Below are 15,025 nucleotides of genomic sequence, written 5' to 3' on the forward strand. Positions count from 1 at the left end.
CCTGCAACCAGAAATAAGTTTCAGCCACTTCCATCCAAACATGAAGCACCTGCTTACCTTGATCTATCGGTTCTTTCTATGTCAGGGCACAGTCTTTCTTCCACCTAATGAGCAGAGACTTTTCTAACAGTCTTTGCTAGATGACAACCTCTTTATCAATGACAGATAATTTTTTGTGGTATTCATCAGGTAAAGCAGGTAAAGATTCAGGTACAACATCCTTGCCTTACAGCAGAACTATTAAATCTCAATTAAAGGTTTACTGCCCCACTGTGCCAGCTATATGCAATCATAATAACGTGGACCAGAGCAGTGCTGAAGTTCACTTTTAAAAGTTTAGCCCCAATTGTAAAGGATTCTTAAATTCTTTCTTAAGCAGTAAGCCTTGGTAGAAACAAAGTTACAATGGACTCTAGTAAATGTTTCTGGAGGAAGTGAGCCTCAGAAATTACAAAGGCAATTGTAAATATGAAACTTAACATCTACTGCATAGTTCAAATTCTCATCTAATGGGCTCTTGAACAATCTTTCTGTTAGACTGGCGTATTAAATTCTGTCATCAGCAGGATATTCATATTTTGCTAAATGAGCCATAAAAATTGGACATGCCAAACAAATACAACATTATATCCTAAGACATTAATAAAAATACATCAGTAGAATGAATTTTAGTACAAATGAAACAATTGTATGGCACTGGATAAAAACATGCTCATGAAAATAACAAATATTTTGCAGCTGTTTCTTACAGACATAAATTTCTAAGATTACATATGATTAATCATGTATTATAGTATTATGTTTTACCACACCAGCAGAATATTATTAGTATTTATCATTCCTAAAACATTGTTGTGGCAAGTCTTACAATAAAAACAACCAACCAACCAAAATCTCACAAACAAAAACACAGAGAGATTTTGCTCCAGCTCCAGCTTATATGGTTTCAAAACAAACAAACAAAAACCCAGGAAAGCTTCACACAGTTTCTGAATCATCACTTTTCTTTATTTATAATCACTCAAGATTCAAAGAAAGATATCGAAAAGTCTTTCACCTCAAAATTATTCTTTTATAGAAATTCTAGGGACACATTCAGAAATGTTTCCTTGACTCATGCAACCCTCACAGCACTTGTCCGTTAACAAATACATTTTAAACACCTGTTGACCAACCTGAGAAGAATAACCACAGTCGGGTAATTTATTCCCTCCAGTCTCCAGCCTTCACCATAAACTTGTTCTTCACAGAAGTTAACCTGTTATTTAAAATAATTGCACTTCCCTGAACAGAATAAAGCTGCTGTTAAACTTTGGAATAGATATTTTTTGTATAAGTTATGTATCACACCTTCACCAGACTCAACAGATCACCAGGCAGAGATGAAAGGGGGAACGTCCTACTCTTCTCACAGAGTCTGTATGCTCTCCCAGTCCAAGGCATTGTCCTGTCTCTACGGTTTACCCTTCAGTGAGAAAATTCAACAAAGGTTTGGCAAAGTGCCAGTCTGGCAAGACAGTACACAGCAAGTTCAATTTCTTTGGCAATCAAGTGGTAAGTCTCAAGGGTGGGGAAGAGCACAGGCAGCTCTGCTTCCGAAATGGAGCTGCACCCACTGTGGAACTGACATTCATAAGCAAATAACTTGGCCAGAAGAAGACACCAATTTTTACTTCATCACAGCTTAAGGTCAGCTTCACCTGAAAATATTAGGCATACTAGGCTGCAGAATACAGTAAGAAGAAGCTAAGAACACATGCTGTTTAAAAATTAAATGTGTAAGATAAACTGCCAACAGATTTAATTCTACTAAGTGAATAAGAATAGTAATATTTTTACTAATGCTTTAATTTTCTTCATTTTAAGTAAGTAAGCAAGTACAGAGTATAAAACAGATTTTAACCTATATAGGAATGCCTCTACCTTAAAAAAATCCTCCAAATTGGAAACAAATAGGTGCTAAAACATGCCAAAAGAAAAAAAAATTTCTCAGTGTGCTCCCCTCACTCTCAATGCAAGCACCTTTTAGAACAACCACGTAAGAAGAACAATTACATTTGCTCTTTTTCCCCCAAAAAAACAGAATTTGTTCCTGATATGTCAACAGTCTCCCTCACCACAACAGCTCCACTTTTATTTATCATGTTTTCTCAGTCTCCTGCAGATATCTTAAGCTATCCTGCACACTCTTCCACTCCTTTCTCTGCATCACACACAGATAAAGGCATACAATGCCCTGATTCCTGAGCGCTCCAGCTGCCCTGACCCCTGACCGCCCAGCCAGTGTATGGTACCACCACCGGTTAGCAGCAAACTGAACCTTGCTGAGGCAACACTGGAACCTTCTATTCAGGGGCACTAATTTTGACTTCTGTTTCATGGAAGCTGCCAAGTTTCATGAAATTTCTAGCTATTTACCTCTGAGTCCTTTACTCCTCTGTAAACAAAAGGGTTTAAGTTCTAGGAAAATAAATGTTACACTACTGTATTTGTTACTCGTAACAAAGCACTAGCCAGGGACCAGATTTTTTACTATGACAGTGGTAAGACACTGAACAGGTTGCCCAGGGAGGCTGTGGATGCCCCAACCCTGAAAGTGTTTAAAGCCAGGATGGATGGGGCTTTGAGCAGCCTGGTGTAGTGGAAAGTGTCTCTGCCTATGGCAGGGGGATCGGAACCAGGTGATCCTATCAGTGGGAAGGGAGGAGGCAAAATTACGAGACGTGACTCCAAAAAATCCCATATTCTTATAAATCAGTATTTAAAAGTGACAAGTTTAGTGATTAGTCTCACATTATAGGACCTGTTAGAACACAAAACTCCTCAGTTATCTCAATTAAGAGACAAAGCTAAAACTCTATAGAAGCGATGAAGTTTGATGCTGCACCAAAATTCATGCAGAGTCTTCCAAAAACAACACTACAACAGCCAAAGTTACTGTTGAAACCATCAAAATAAATAATCCATTTTGCTTTTTTCTGGTACATAAAACAAGAAGCAAAACACTAAAATATCTAAATAGGCTCATCATAAAAGTATCTAGCAAGCATCACATTTGCAAGCTGCTGGTTTATGTTTGCTATCAAACCCTATATTAATGTTACTACTTATGCTATTACTATCAGTTTTTTAGTTATACTTACATAAAGAAAAGTAAAAGGATCTCTTCTAGAAACATTCTCATTTAATTTCTTCTTTTGCCACTAAAAACCAGTATAAAATCTGTACTTTTTCTGAGGAAAGAGTAGTGCTTTACTACCAAATCAAAGTGCCAGAAAATAATGGATGAGGCATCCCGAACAAGACAGTTACTCTTATACCTGAAGTTTCTGTGTCCCACTTTGTGAAAAATTATTACAGCAGAAGTTACTTATGAAAAACTACCAAATAATAAATGCCTCCTAATGAAAACTTGAAAACTGCACTTTGGATGCTTTCCACTCCAAAAAGCCGAGGACAAGCCTGGACTCCTAGAATCCTATGTCTCAAAATTAAGAAGGTGATGATGTGGAAGAGGATTGGAGCACAGACTATTACTTTAGAATGCATTGCTAAGCATATTACAATGTATGTTATAGAGCAGTAACTGATAAATTGTCTTTTTAGTATCTTTCTACATGCTTTAAGAAGCACCCTGTCTTTCTTAATATTTATACCACCTATCACCCAAGTTTGTCCAGAATATATAAAAAATACAAACAGTAAGAAGATATTTTCAATTTAACTTTTCTGAGAAATAGTTCTCAACAAGTGGGTTTCATTCATAGAAAATAACCTGTTACTGAACTCAATAAGAAGGGTCCTTATTCTTAAAACCACTGGAAAGGACAGCTGAATAGTCTTTAGGTCTAAGAAGACACATGTGCAGTGCTGCAACGAAATTCTGAATGGATCAGAGGACTGGGAGACATAAACAAGTCATGGAAGAATCACAAATTTACCACTTTTAGATAGAAGATTACTCTTAAGAAAAATAGAAAAAAGGAACAGAACATGTCTGGATGGGATCGATGCAAACCAGAGAATATTCAACAGGATAAAGCAAGAATTTAGATACAGAGAAGAAGGTCAATGACACCCAAAACATCTCTTTCCCTCATTTTCATGCTCATTGTTATCTCCACTAGATCATAAAGCACCAGAGACTACTTCAAAGATAATTACAATTAATAATTAAATTGCACTGTTAAGAAAAAAATAAAGAGTTGTGGCAGATAAAAAATTTCAGTGTTCTACCTGAATATAAACTCCACTCTACCCTCCTAATTTGTATTGCTCCAGCCAGAGATTTTTCAATATGATTAAAAACAGAAAAAAAAAAAGGAGAGGAAAGGCTGACCACCACTTCAAATGGCAATTCTATGGCTCTACACTAATACACAAATGCAGTGTGCTTCTGTACCATTCCAGAATCTCAGCCACCTCTAAGAAAATACACCAGTCTACAACCCTTGCTTTGGGGAAAACAATTCTTTACGTGTGAGCTGAAAGAAGAACAAAGCAATCCTCTGGAGTCCTCTGGCAGACAACTGTGAAGTTTATACTGCTGCTGCTATTGGGTAGTCTGCATAGTTTTCTCTATTGTTATTAGGAAACCTGTAGCCAAAAAAATGGAATGAAAATTGAGGAAATTCCTGTCACGGTATTGCTGAAATCTCTCAGTAGCTCTGAAGGTAGAGACTGGCAACATTCCTTAGAAAGGAGATCCCCGAAAGCAAATTCAATACTGGTTCTTGGTGTCACTACTGTAACCACCAGAACACTGAAATAAGAAATCAGGAACAAATAACGTATTTCTCCTTTCTTTTGGAAAATACTTTGAAGTTTATCTGTTACCTATGGCATAGAGAAACTTTAAATTTCATGCTGCAGAAGCGAAATTACAATTTCCTTGCAAGTCAGTAATAGTGAAAGAGGCAGAAAACAAGTGTTCCCATAATTTTTCTGCAGGAGTAACGATCAACAGTACTCTCCCTTTCCTCATGCTTAACATGCCTCCTCTAAATCCAAGTGGATTTGCCTATCATGCTCTATATTTTAGGTGTGATTATCAATTAAAAACCACAGAAATTGCTGCAGATGGAAACATCGAACGTCTAAACTTGTATTCCTCCACATCAGGAAAGAATTCCCATTTAACAGGACTATTTTGTTAGTGTAAATTTCTGCATATTTGGCTTATAACTTTGAAACATTATTGCAGAAAAGTAAATTCAGTGCAGTCTCACTAATTCCACTTGCGAACTACATTAAATAACAAAAATAAGGTACTTTCCACACGTATAAATTCTAACAGTCCAGACACTTCAAGAAGAGTAATCATGCATGTCCTGTATATCAATGTATATGCGATATGTATCAACTATTAGCAGTGCTCCAGAATAACAAATGCAGCTTTATAAAGAGTCCAATATTATAGTCCTGGGGTCTTTTTCACATTTCTGCTAAACAGTCTATACAGTACAGCAGAAAAAATAATGACACATTAGATATGCAGAACTGGACAAAAAACATGTACTAGTATGAATCACTGTGCTCAGAACAGCATTACCAGAAAGGCAACAGATAAATCATTCAAGGAACAACCTTCCAGAAAGAACACTTTGTTTTCACTGGAGAATAAAACAATAAAAATATTAAAGGAAGCACTTTTACAGTAGACTGATTGACATATTTCTTCACAGTAACATCTGTTATACTAAATGAGTGAAAAGTAGTATCTTACTGGACATGGGGAATCAAAATCAAAATTCTGAACAACTATCATACTGGAAAGCAATTTATTTAATTTAAATGTACGTTTGGCCTGACTGGTAGTCAACATAAGCATGACAGCACTAGAAATGTCTATGTACATGTACGTATACACACACACACATATAAAGGTACATATTTAACCACAACAGTTTTCATCAGACTGAGTTCAACTGGTGACAGATCTAACATCCATTTGGCCTATTCTCCATCTGTTTTACACACTTAAGGCAGGGATGGACAAAGATGTCTTCCTCCTCCTCTTTGCCAGCCTTTAAGAAAACACTTCCAAAAACATCAAGTAAATACTTTTTGGTTGTTGCTTACACAGACTTCAAGAGAGTCCATGAAGTATACCATACTCAGACTAGTTACAGATACAACTCTAAGCTCATGTATTAATCATCATCTTGAAATAAAAGCTGCTGTATTTCCAACTCTATACACTTTTATCCCCGTTTTTGTCCCCATTATACCTGTTCCACAAGTCTGGCACTCTCATGCTTGTCTAGCTTTTGGATAACGATGATTCTAACATCATTAGGTTGATCCAATATGCTGGCGTACATTTCAAGATTGCATATTGCCAAAAAACTCATATGTGTGTGTGTGTGTGTGTGTGTGTATAGCTAGAGATATATATCTATTTATAGATGCTCTATGCCTTTACTTTTTTCTATAAAGTGAACACCCCTAATAAGTACCTCTCAAATAACATCTGAAAGCCTTCTTTTCCCTTTGCTTCAAATCACTACAAACTTTAACAGCTCTTACTAGATCTGCTCCAGTATTAATCATCCCATTTGGACTTGGACTACTCTCAGAAATTTTCTATCACCACCATCCATATTAGATTTTCTTCACACATGGGTGCACACTTGCATACTCTTAGGGTTTCTATCACATCATCAGTCCTGAAATGAACACATCAAAATGAACGTGCCCCCAAATAATGGGGAAACACAAAACCAGTTGATTAACTCAGTTTACCCATCATGGAACACTGAAGCTTCAAATGGGGATGCTATCCAGTTAGTCCTGCTGTTGGAAAGAGAACTCATAAGCAAAAAAAGTGTGGGAGTTGCGTATGAAACCTATCTTTTCTTGAGTACTTGCTGGCTGGACAGGTGGCCAAGGTGCATTAGACAATGACTAATCATCACCTTGACACTTTCAGCTGCCTGCACAAACCTCACTATATTCTGTGCAGAGTTCCGGAAACATAACTGAGTGACTGCATTTCACCACCAAACCCTTTAAAGGTATAAGGGACGGAATATGACAGCTGTTATTAACCAGAAAGAGTTTCTGAACATCAGAACTTCAGATTAATTATTTAAAACAACAAGCAGTATTTTGTTCACACAGTACGTCTATTCTAGAACATGTAATAAAAAACCAAAACCCAAGATCCTGCAGCAAGAGAAAACCTGCAAGAGGTATGTTCTGTGTAATACAGGTATTGCAAAATCTCCAATGCTAAACTTATCCCTCTACTTGAAAAACTCTGCTTACGAGTAGTTAATTTCTTTTACATATATTTTTCTTTGTTATCATCATGGTAATTTGGCAGAATTTAGCAGACTATTGACCTATGCCATCAGGAGATGTGATTATAGCAATTTTGCAAGACTACAACAGCGGATTTTTGGATGTATCAGTGAAACTGTAAAAGCTCAACAGCTAAAAATATTCGAATTTCAAGAGACTTTTTTTTGCATTATAATTAAAAGCTATACAATAATCAAAAAATCCTCAAAATAGCAATAACAATCCACAATAACATCAATAATTTTATTCGTATAACAGAAAAAAAATTAGCGCTTTACAAACGCTAAAGGTTCCTTTCAAATGCAGATAATAAGGTTCATCATCACCTTCGTATCAAAAATGTAACCTCAGTCCCAAACCTTTAAAGAAGCCTTTCAGAAATACTCATTTTATGGTGAGGCGAAAGAGTGCGGGCTAGGCCGGGGCCTGGAAGCGGAGTGGAATCAGGGAAATGCAGCCCCGGCCTCCCCTCCTCGCCCAACGCTAACCCTGCCCGGCACCCCCCGAGCCACGGCTGAGTCCTCCCGCTGCACCGAGCCCGGGCTGCTCTCGGCGCTGCCCCTACAAAGGGAAGACACGCCGCACTCCCGACGCCTCGGCACAGTAAAAGAAAGAAAGAAAGAAAGAAAAAAAAGAGAAGAACCAAATCGCCCTCACTAAGCCCTCCCTCAAAAGCAGGTCTCTTTACACCAGACCTAACCACGGCACCCACCCTTCCCCCACCACGAAGCCACCTCTCATTGTCGTCGCCCCCAGAGGGGACTCATTACCCCCCTCCGTATACACACACACGCCCGCCTCCCCCATTCCCCAGTCTGTGCCGTGCCCCTTTACTGGTCGCCAGAAGGGAAGCGCAGCCCGCGGGCCACATTCCCCCCGTCACAGCCCTGCACGCACCTTCCAGAAAGGAGCTGTCTCTGCAGCCGCCGCCGCCGCCACCGGCCATCTTCCCGCTGCCGCGCCGCGCTCCCTCACTCCATCGCCCAGCGCAGCGGCGGGGCCCGGCCCTTCCCCCGGCCTGCCCGCCCCCACTGCGGAAGGCTGGCTGACCCGCAGCGGCGGCAGTGCCGCCGAGGCCCGGCCCTCTCCCGCTCCCCGGGCCGCGCTGCCTTCCGGCCCCCGCGCAGGAGGAAGCGGCGGCGGCGGTAGCGCGCCCGCTCCTCCCTCAACGCCCGCCGCCGGCACCCCCCGAGCGGCTCCAGCCGGGCCCGGCAGAGCGGCTGCCGATGGCGCCCGGCGGGGCCGATGGGCCTGGCCGGGACTCCGCCGCAGGCGCCTCCGAGAACGCGGGGAGGACGAGGGGACGGTGCGCGCAGCGCTGCCGCCCCTCTCTTCCATGAACGGCACTTCCCTGCCCGGACCCGCGGCTCTCCCGGCCCGGGAGCTGCCGGCTTTCCCGGCCCCCGGACGGTAAAATGGCCGCAGCAGCGCTGCAGCCGGTAGTACCTCGGGCTCTCCCGCTCCCTCCTCGATCAGCCTGGAGGCAGCAGCTTTTGGGAGGCGAGGAGGTGGATCGGATAAAATGAATGGAGTTTGAGGAGTGCAGGAGTCCATTGCGCAGCGCTGGGGCCCGCTGGCCTCTCACCTCACTCCCGCTCCGGCAAAAGGTCTTGCCAAGCTTCAAAGACTCCTCTCAATCATAAAATCTTCTGAGGCCTGATCAAGGCATATTTAAATCCAAAACTTGGATTTTGCAAAATGTGCTGAAGTGAAATTGCAAGTCATGGCCCCATGTACATTTGATTTGTAAAAATCCTTTTTTAGTATGTAAGGTTTTACATTTTAAAAAAGCTGTCCCATGAAGCCTAAGTAGCAAAACCATGCCTACTTTAAAAACTCCAAGGTAAATTATGGCAGTCTAGAGCTATGGAAAACCAGATGCTCCTTTCTGGGGCAGGTTCTTTCATCTGGGATTCTAGTGACTGTAGAATTGGGAAATGTTTATATCTAATTTAAAGCACCTAGTTCCTAACACAACTCATCCCTGACAAGTGAGCTTTCAAAAATGCTTGAACTGAAGAGTTTGTAGACTAAAGTCCTAAATTAGGTAAGTAGAAGTACCTAGTGCATATGAAAATTAAAAACTAGAGAGAGGAAAGTTGTTGTTTTCCTTCTAAATTGGTTATTTTTGTTCCTGAGTTCTGTGTTGACATCGACCATATGCATAAGCCAGTGTGAGAGTGCTCAGTTTTTACACAATCAAGAGGCAAAAAGAAGGAGAGAAGAGTGCAGAGCTGGCCTGGAAGATGACAGGAGATGTCAGACTGCTCCCCAAGTGCAACGTCACATCACCAGAGCTAACAAGCAATTAGAAAGAATTCCAAAAGTTGGAACAGTGCTGGCAAACCTACAAATCTCAACCTTCAAAATCTCCTTAGAAAAAAAGGCTTTTTCTGAAAGAGAGATCACGAAATATTGGTTCATTAGTAATGGGATTAAGAGGAAACAATCAGGAAAAATTGGTGCAAGCTATTTATACAGAGACTAGAAAACCATATACTCAATAGAAACCTAATATTAAAAAAGCAAAACAAAACCAAAAACCGAAATGAGAATAAAGGAATTTTAGAATCTAATTTTCAAGAAATAATCTATTGTATCTCAGAAAAGTGTTGTCTAGACAGAAGGTTTGCTGTGGAGGTTACAGCATTAATCCACAAAAACAAATTCTTATTGATAGTTGAGACCAGACTAAAGTCTACCCAATTCTACACAACTTTTAAAAAACTGAGGATTATGACTTTTGATGATGAATTATTTGAATAAATGTTTGATACACAGTAGTGGGCTTTTGTTGATTGAAGCATCAGATACAGCTTCAGAGTCTTATTTTTAATGAACTGAGGCACAGCATAGATTAAAATACCTTTAAAAGCAGAAAGGACAAGTTATCAATATTCTAGATGCATGCTTGATTTTAGGCTTTTTGATTGATAACATAACATTTTTATGTAAAAGAGCTGCCCCAAAATTACATCTTATTCTACTGCTCTTTTTGTTTTATTTTGAAGCTCTTTAAGGATGCAAAAGGATAATACGTAGTCAAAACTCTTATTCATTTATTTTTCATTAAGTTTTTAATAGTAATCTTATTCTCTGCCTTAGAGTGGCTTGTTTTTCCATGGGAGAAGTATTTGCGAGGGGAATGAAATACTGAGAGCACTCAGGTCTTGCAAAATCTTTTCAGCATCCTCTTAACTTTGCTTGGAACCAGAGGATTTTCATTGTGTATGAGAATTGACTGAGTGATCACTGAAAAAGAGAAAACTAGTATTCCCCTTCCTTCTGGGGGAAGTAATACAGAATTTACTGAGCTTTCTTCCCGTTTTGAAGCAAAAATTTAATTCTATTCACATAATAAGAGCCCAGGGATGAAATGCATCAGGTCGTTACCCTGTCCTTGGAGGTGTTCAAAGACAGGTTGGCTGGGGTACTGAACAACTTGGCCTAGTAGATGGTGTCCCTGCCCACGGCAGGGGGCTTGGAGGTCCCCTTCCAACCCAGACCATTCTATGATTGCTTCCTGGCTTTTAGCAACCTTTAGAAGTTGACACGTCCCACTGTGGGTAGTTGACAATTGGAGGCCACAGTCCGAGGTCCTGCATTTAGAAACACTTGCACGTGCACAGCTCTCTTCTCACAGCACTGTGTAGAGTGGGAAGCTGATTACTTTATTAGGCAATGATGAAGAATTTTTGTTTGATGAAGATGATGATGAAGAAATCCGTTTTTTTGCCTTTCTTCCCACAGTGAAAAAGTTGTTACTAATGAATGCGGCTTAAAAGATTCAGTACTGCAACTATTGAAAAATATGTCTTTTTTTCTTTGTATTTCTGATTCTTTCCAGTGACTTCTTGTTTCCTCTATGTTTTTTTAAGGTTAGCCAACAAATGGAGGTGGCTGCTCCCCAAAACAGTAGTTCCTTACATAAAGAATAAAATTGAATTGGAATTGCAGTTTTGCAGCTTCTGTTGTTGTAGTGTACATTACCTAATTTTCTTTACTGGTACATAAATTGCATATAGATGTTTAAGGGAATTTATAGGCACCTGGAAATTTTTTTTTTTTTTTTTTGTTATTTATTTGGTTCACAACCCATGAACCCATTTTATAGACTATAAATAAATGATTTTTAACAGTCCCACCTTTCAGAAATTCATGCTTATGGACTGAATAATTTTCACTTGTTTTCCACTGTTGTTCTTAGTTTTAAGTTCCTTGAATGTATTGATGATGCACCTTCTGTGTTCTTGGTTTTTTAAGAAAATAACCATTTTCTTGGTGCTCTCATGACCTGATGCCTGGGGGTTTTTTCCCCCCTCTGTATTTTTAAAGCAGAATCAGTTCTGTTCGTTGTTCTGCAATGTCTTTTTCTTTCTATTAAAGCTAGTGTTTTAATTTTAGGAGTCTCCTACCACATATTATTCCAGGATAGCTGACATACAATAGTTAACTCTTCAGGAATGTTCCCAAAGGGAAGAGTGCCATTCATCTATATGCTAGGACTTCTAATGATATGTCAGGATGTGGAAAAGTTTTCTGTTAAATTTTGTTATCAAAGATGGCTTGTCAAGTAGGTACTAAATGACTAAGGACTGCTAAAGATCACTGGAACTTTGTCTAAAATGTTTTCTGAATTCCTTCCTTGAAGGAGACCTGTTTTTTAAATCTGATCAGCGTACCTCAAAACACAACCTTGTGCTATTAATAAACAAATACCTATTAGGTTTTCTGCTACTGTTATAAACATTTTGAAATTTAAAATCCCATTATTCATTGCATTGGGTGTTATCTGTTGCATTTGATCATTACTGCATTAGACCCATTCAAAGAGAAACAGTTTTGCTTTAAATCTCCAAATTCTTGTGATGGACAGTGAGATTAAACTGTGTTGGGCTAAAAAACATAATGACTCATTAAGCATCAAAGTGAGATTTGTAGGTATAAAAGAGTGATTGAGGGATATGCCAACATTGTTTGCCACAACACAGCATTAGATACTGCTTTTGGAAGTAAAAATTTCTTTTTGCAAGGTTGGGCTACATTTGGAAGGCTGTTTTTCCTAGAAGAAAAAACCCGCAGAATTTGTTGCACAGCCCAGAAGCATTACATCAGTTACCTTACCTAAATGGAAGAAAAATTGTGATTGTGGAAAAAAGTAAGACTTACTAAATAAGAATAATTTCAAATGTATACATGGAATCGTACTATAGAAGAAAGGGAATGTATATATGTGTATATAAGATGGAATATGAAATATTCCACCTGAAAAATTTGGGATAACCTTATATATTTTGATTATTTCTTAGTAATGTATATTGGTTAAATGTACATTAAATATCTGAGGCAAATATTGATCTTTAACGCAAAACAAAACTGTTGATAGTTGTGTAAGTGTTAGAAGGGGAGCATGTAAAAGGCTCAAGAGAACACATCAGGTCTGAGATGCATAGAATATACTTTCAGTGTGTATTCAAAATGTTTATATAGAAGGTATTTCAGCATATTTTGACTCATTTTTAAATATTTTTTTTAAGTTTCCTGAAGCAACTCTGTTGTTAATCTGAAATAAACTTTTACTTGTCTTCAGTGTTCTTATGGTGGTTCTCTAAGGGAAATATATTTTTGCATACAGACTGATGAAATATATTTATTGATTGTGTTCCAAGATTTAAGATTAGGCAACAGTGTATTTTTTTCTTTTAGTGTAACTCATCATCTTATTGATAATAGCAGAAGTTCTAACTGATTTAAAGAAGGAAATATAGAAAATGTTTCATTTGTCAACATAAATAGTATACCATAACCACAATAGTCTTTCACCTACTAACAAAAAGAATATAATAAATGCATCTACAGCACAAAATGTAAAAATCAAAGACTATGTAATCAGAAAAAAAAAATAATAGAAATTTTTACTGCAATAAAAATTAAAACATAGCAAGAATTCAGACTGTTACTTAAGGCATGTCGGGCATCCAAAACCATCCAGCATACAAAACATACTGTGCGTTTATGCACGGGGGCAAATCCTGCCTCTAATCTCTTGCTTTTCAAATCAGTGGGAAATATGTCTTATGTCAACTTCCAAAGTATGTTTAAACACATTTAATAGATACCGAAACTTCTTTTGTATGTAGTTATACAGAAGTCACTCTCATGATCACAACATGGAAAGAAATGTGGGTTCTTAATTGCCACCTAACAGAACTTGCAGATGGTCTTTATAATGGTCTCACCCATCAGAAATGGGAACTCTTTTGTAGCTCAAATCCTTGGAGGTCCTTTGTGAATAATCATGAGCCTTAAGAACTTTATGTTAGTAGAGATGGCTAATTTAAACAAATGCTTGTAATAAACAGAAAATATCTAATTGAAATTGTTACAGCAGGCTCACGCCTCTTAGAGGAGGATCACCTTTTCTCTGCCTGTTTCATTAGATGCCAATTTGTCTAAAGCTTCGAGAATACTTACTTTTTAGAGCAATTTTAAGGTGATTTTTAAACAAATGTTATGTGTTTCAAGTGGGAAACTTCTGAATCACGTTTATAAAAGTAAACTACACCAAGAATTCATAAAACAGCAAGTATAAACCTGTACACATACAAGCAAAAATACATTCCAAAGCAAAGAAAAAGGTCAGATTTGTGTACCTGTGAACATGACCCATGAGGTTGTATCAATCATAATGAAAGCAGAGAGAAAAAAATCAGGACGTTGTCCCTGTACTCATTTTGCATGACCTACTCCCCTACTGCTCATGCTGCTGACTAAGACACTGAGTTTGTTCCTTACAAGTTCTACTTCTAATCAGAACTTCTGAAACCTCTTTCTTAATGTACAAAACAGATCTGAGATCTGGACTATGAAGATGGGTGTGCTCCTGTCAGTGTATTGTGGTGGTTAAGTGTAGTGGTGTGCTCTGCCTCACCTGTGAAGTGCAGACAGTTAATGTAGCAATGACCATACTGGAAATAATAGAATCTTCACAGTGCATGATTTGAAAGATGTAAAGGGAAAATTTTGTTTGTCATTCTGCATACAGTTAAGTTTTAAAGACTTAAAACCTCACTGGCATATGCCCTTAAAAATCTCGGTTTCAGTCTCCACAGCTAGAATATTAGAAAGATGTGGGGGGAGGGAGGATGGGATGTCCATATTAACCTCAACAATCTTTTCTAGAAATAGGTTTCTTCTACCTCAGTTAGAGTTCTCTGTGCTCTTTTGAGCACCTTGCTATACTGGGAGATTGCTGTTGTTTATCTCAGTCTTTTATCTTCTACAGTTTCTTCAGTCTTCCTTCATTTATTGTGTTTAATCTCTCTGGAGTCTAACTTGTCTGTATTTAAAGATGGGGCATTCAAAACAGGATGCAATACTAATGTAGGTCTCTCCAAAGCTGAATGAGTGGAATGACTGTCTTCTGCTTCTGACATACTGCAGTTCCCCTCAATATATCATACAATATTTTTTGACCAAATTGCAGATCATGGTCAATCTGTAATCTAATATAAATCATCAGTCCTTTTTTGTAGTGTTGTTCCCTAGTCAGCTATATCTCAATTTGTATTAGTTAATTTGATTTCTCCATTTAAAGTGATTTTCTACTTGTCTTCACTGCACATCATCTTGACGGTTTAGGTAATTTCTTTTAATTCTAATCCTGTCCTTAACCTAACCACTTTTTAGGTACTTGCAGCTTTGTGGTCTGGCAGTGAAA

At 38.5% G+C, this 15,025-nt stretch overlaps 1 protein-coding gene across 2 annotated transcripts in view; it reads right to left on the reverse strand.

Moving 5' to 3' along the window:
• The window catches only part of SENP6 (SUMO specific peptidase 6), a 71,491-nt gene extending 63,128 nt beyond the window's left edge, over positions 1-8,363 (reverse strand). For both annotated transcript variants that reach the window (XM_027713593.2, XM_027713592.2), the window contains exon 1: positions 8,203-8,363. In XM_027713593.2, the coding sequence (XP_027569394.1) occupies positions 8,203-8,251 (49 nt within the window). In that variant the 5' untranslated portion in view covers positions 8,252-8,363. The remainder of the gene's footprint in view (positions 1-8,202) is intronic.
• Between the last annotated feature and the right edge of the window lie 6,662 nt (positions 8,364-15,025).

This window comes from Pipra filicauda, unplaced genomic scaffold, assembly GCF_003945595.2.
Source record: "Pipra filicauda isolate LSUMZ 115617 unplaced genomic scaffold, ASM394559v2 scaffold157_size4220110_pilon, whole genome shotgun sequence".
NCBI lineage: Eukaryota > Metazoa > Chordata > Aves > Passeriformes > Pipridae > Pipra > Pipra filicauda.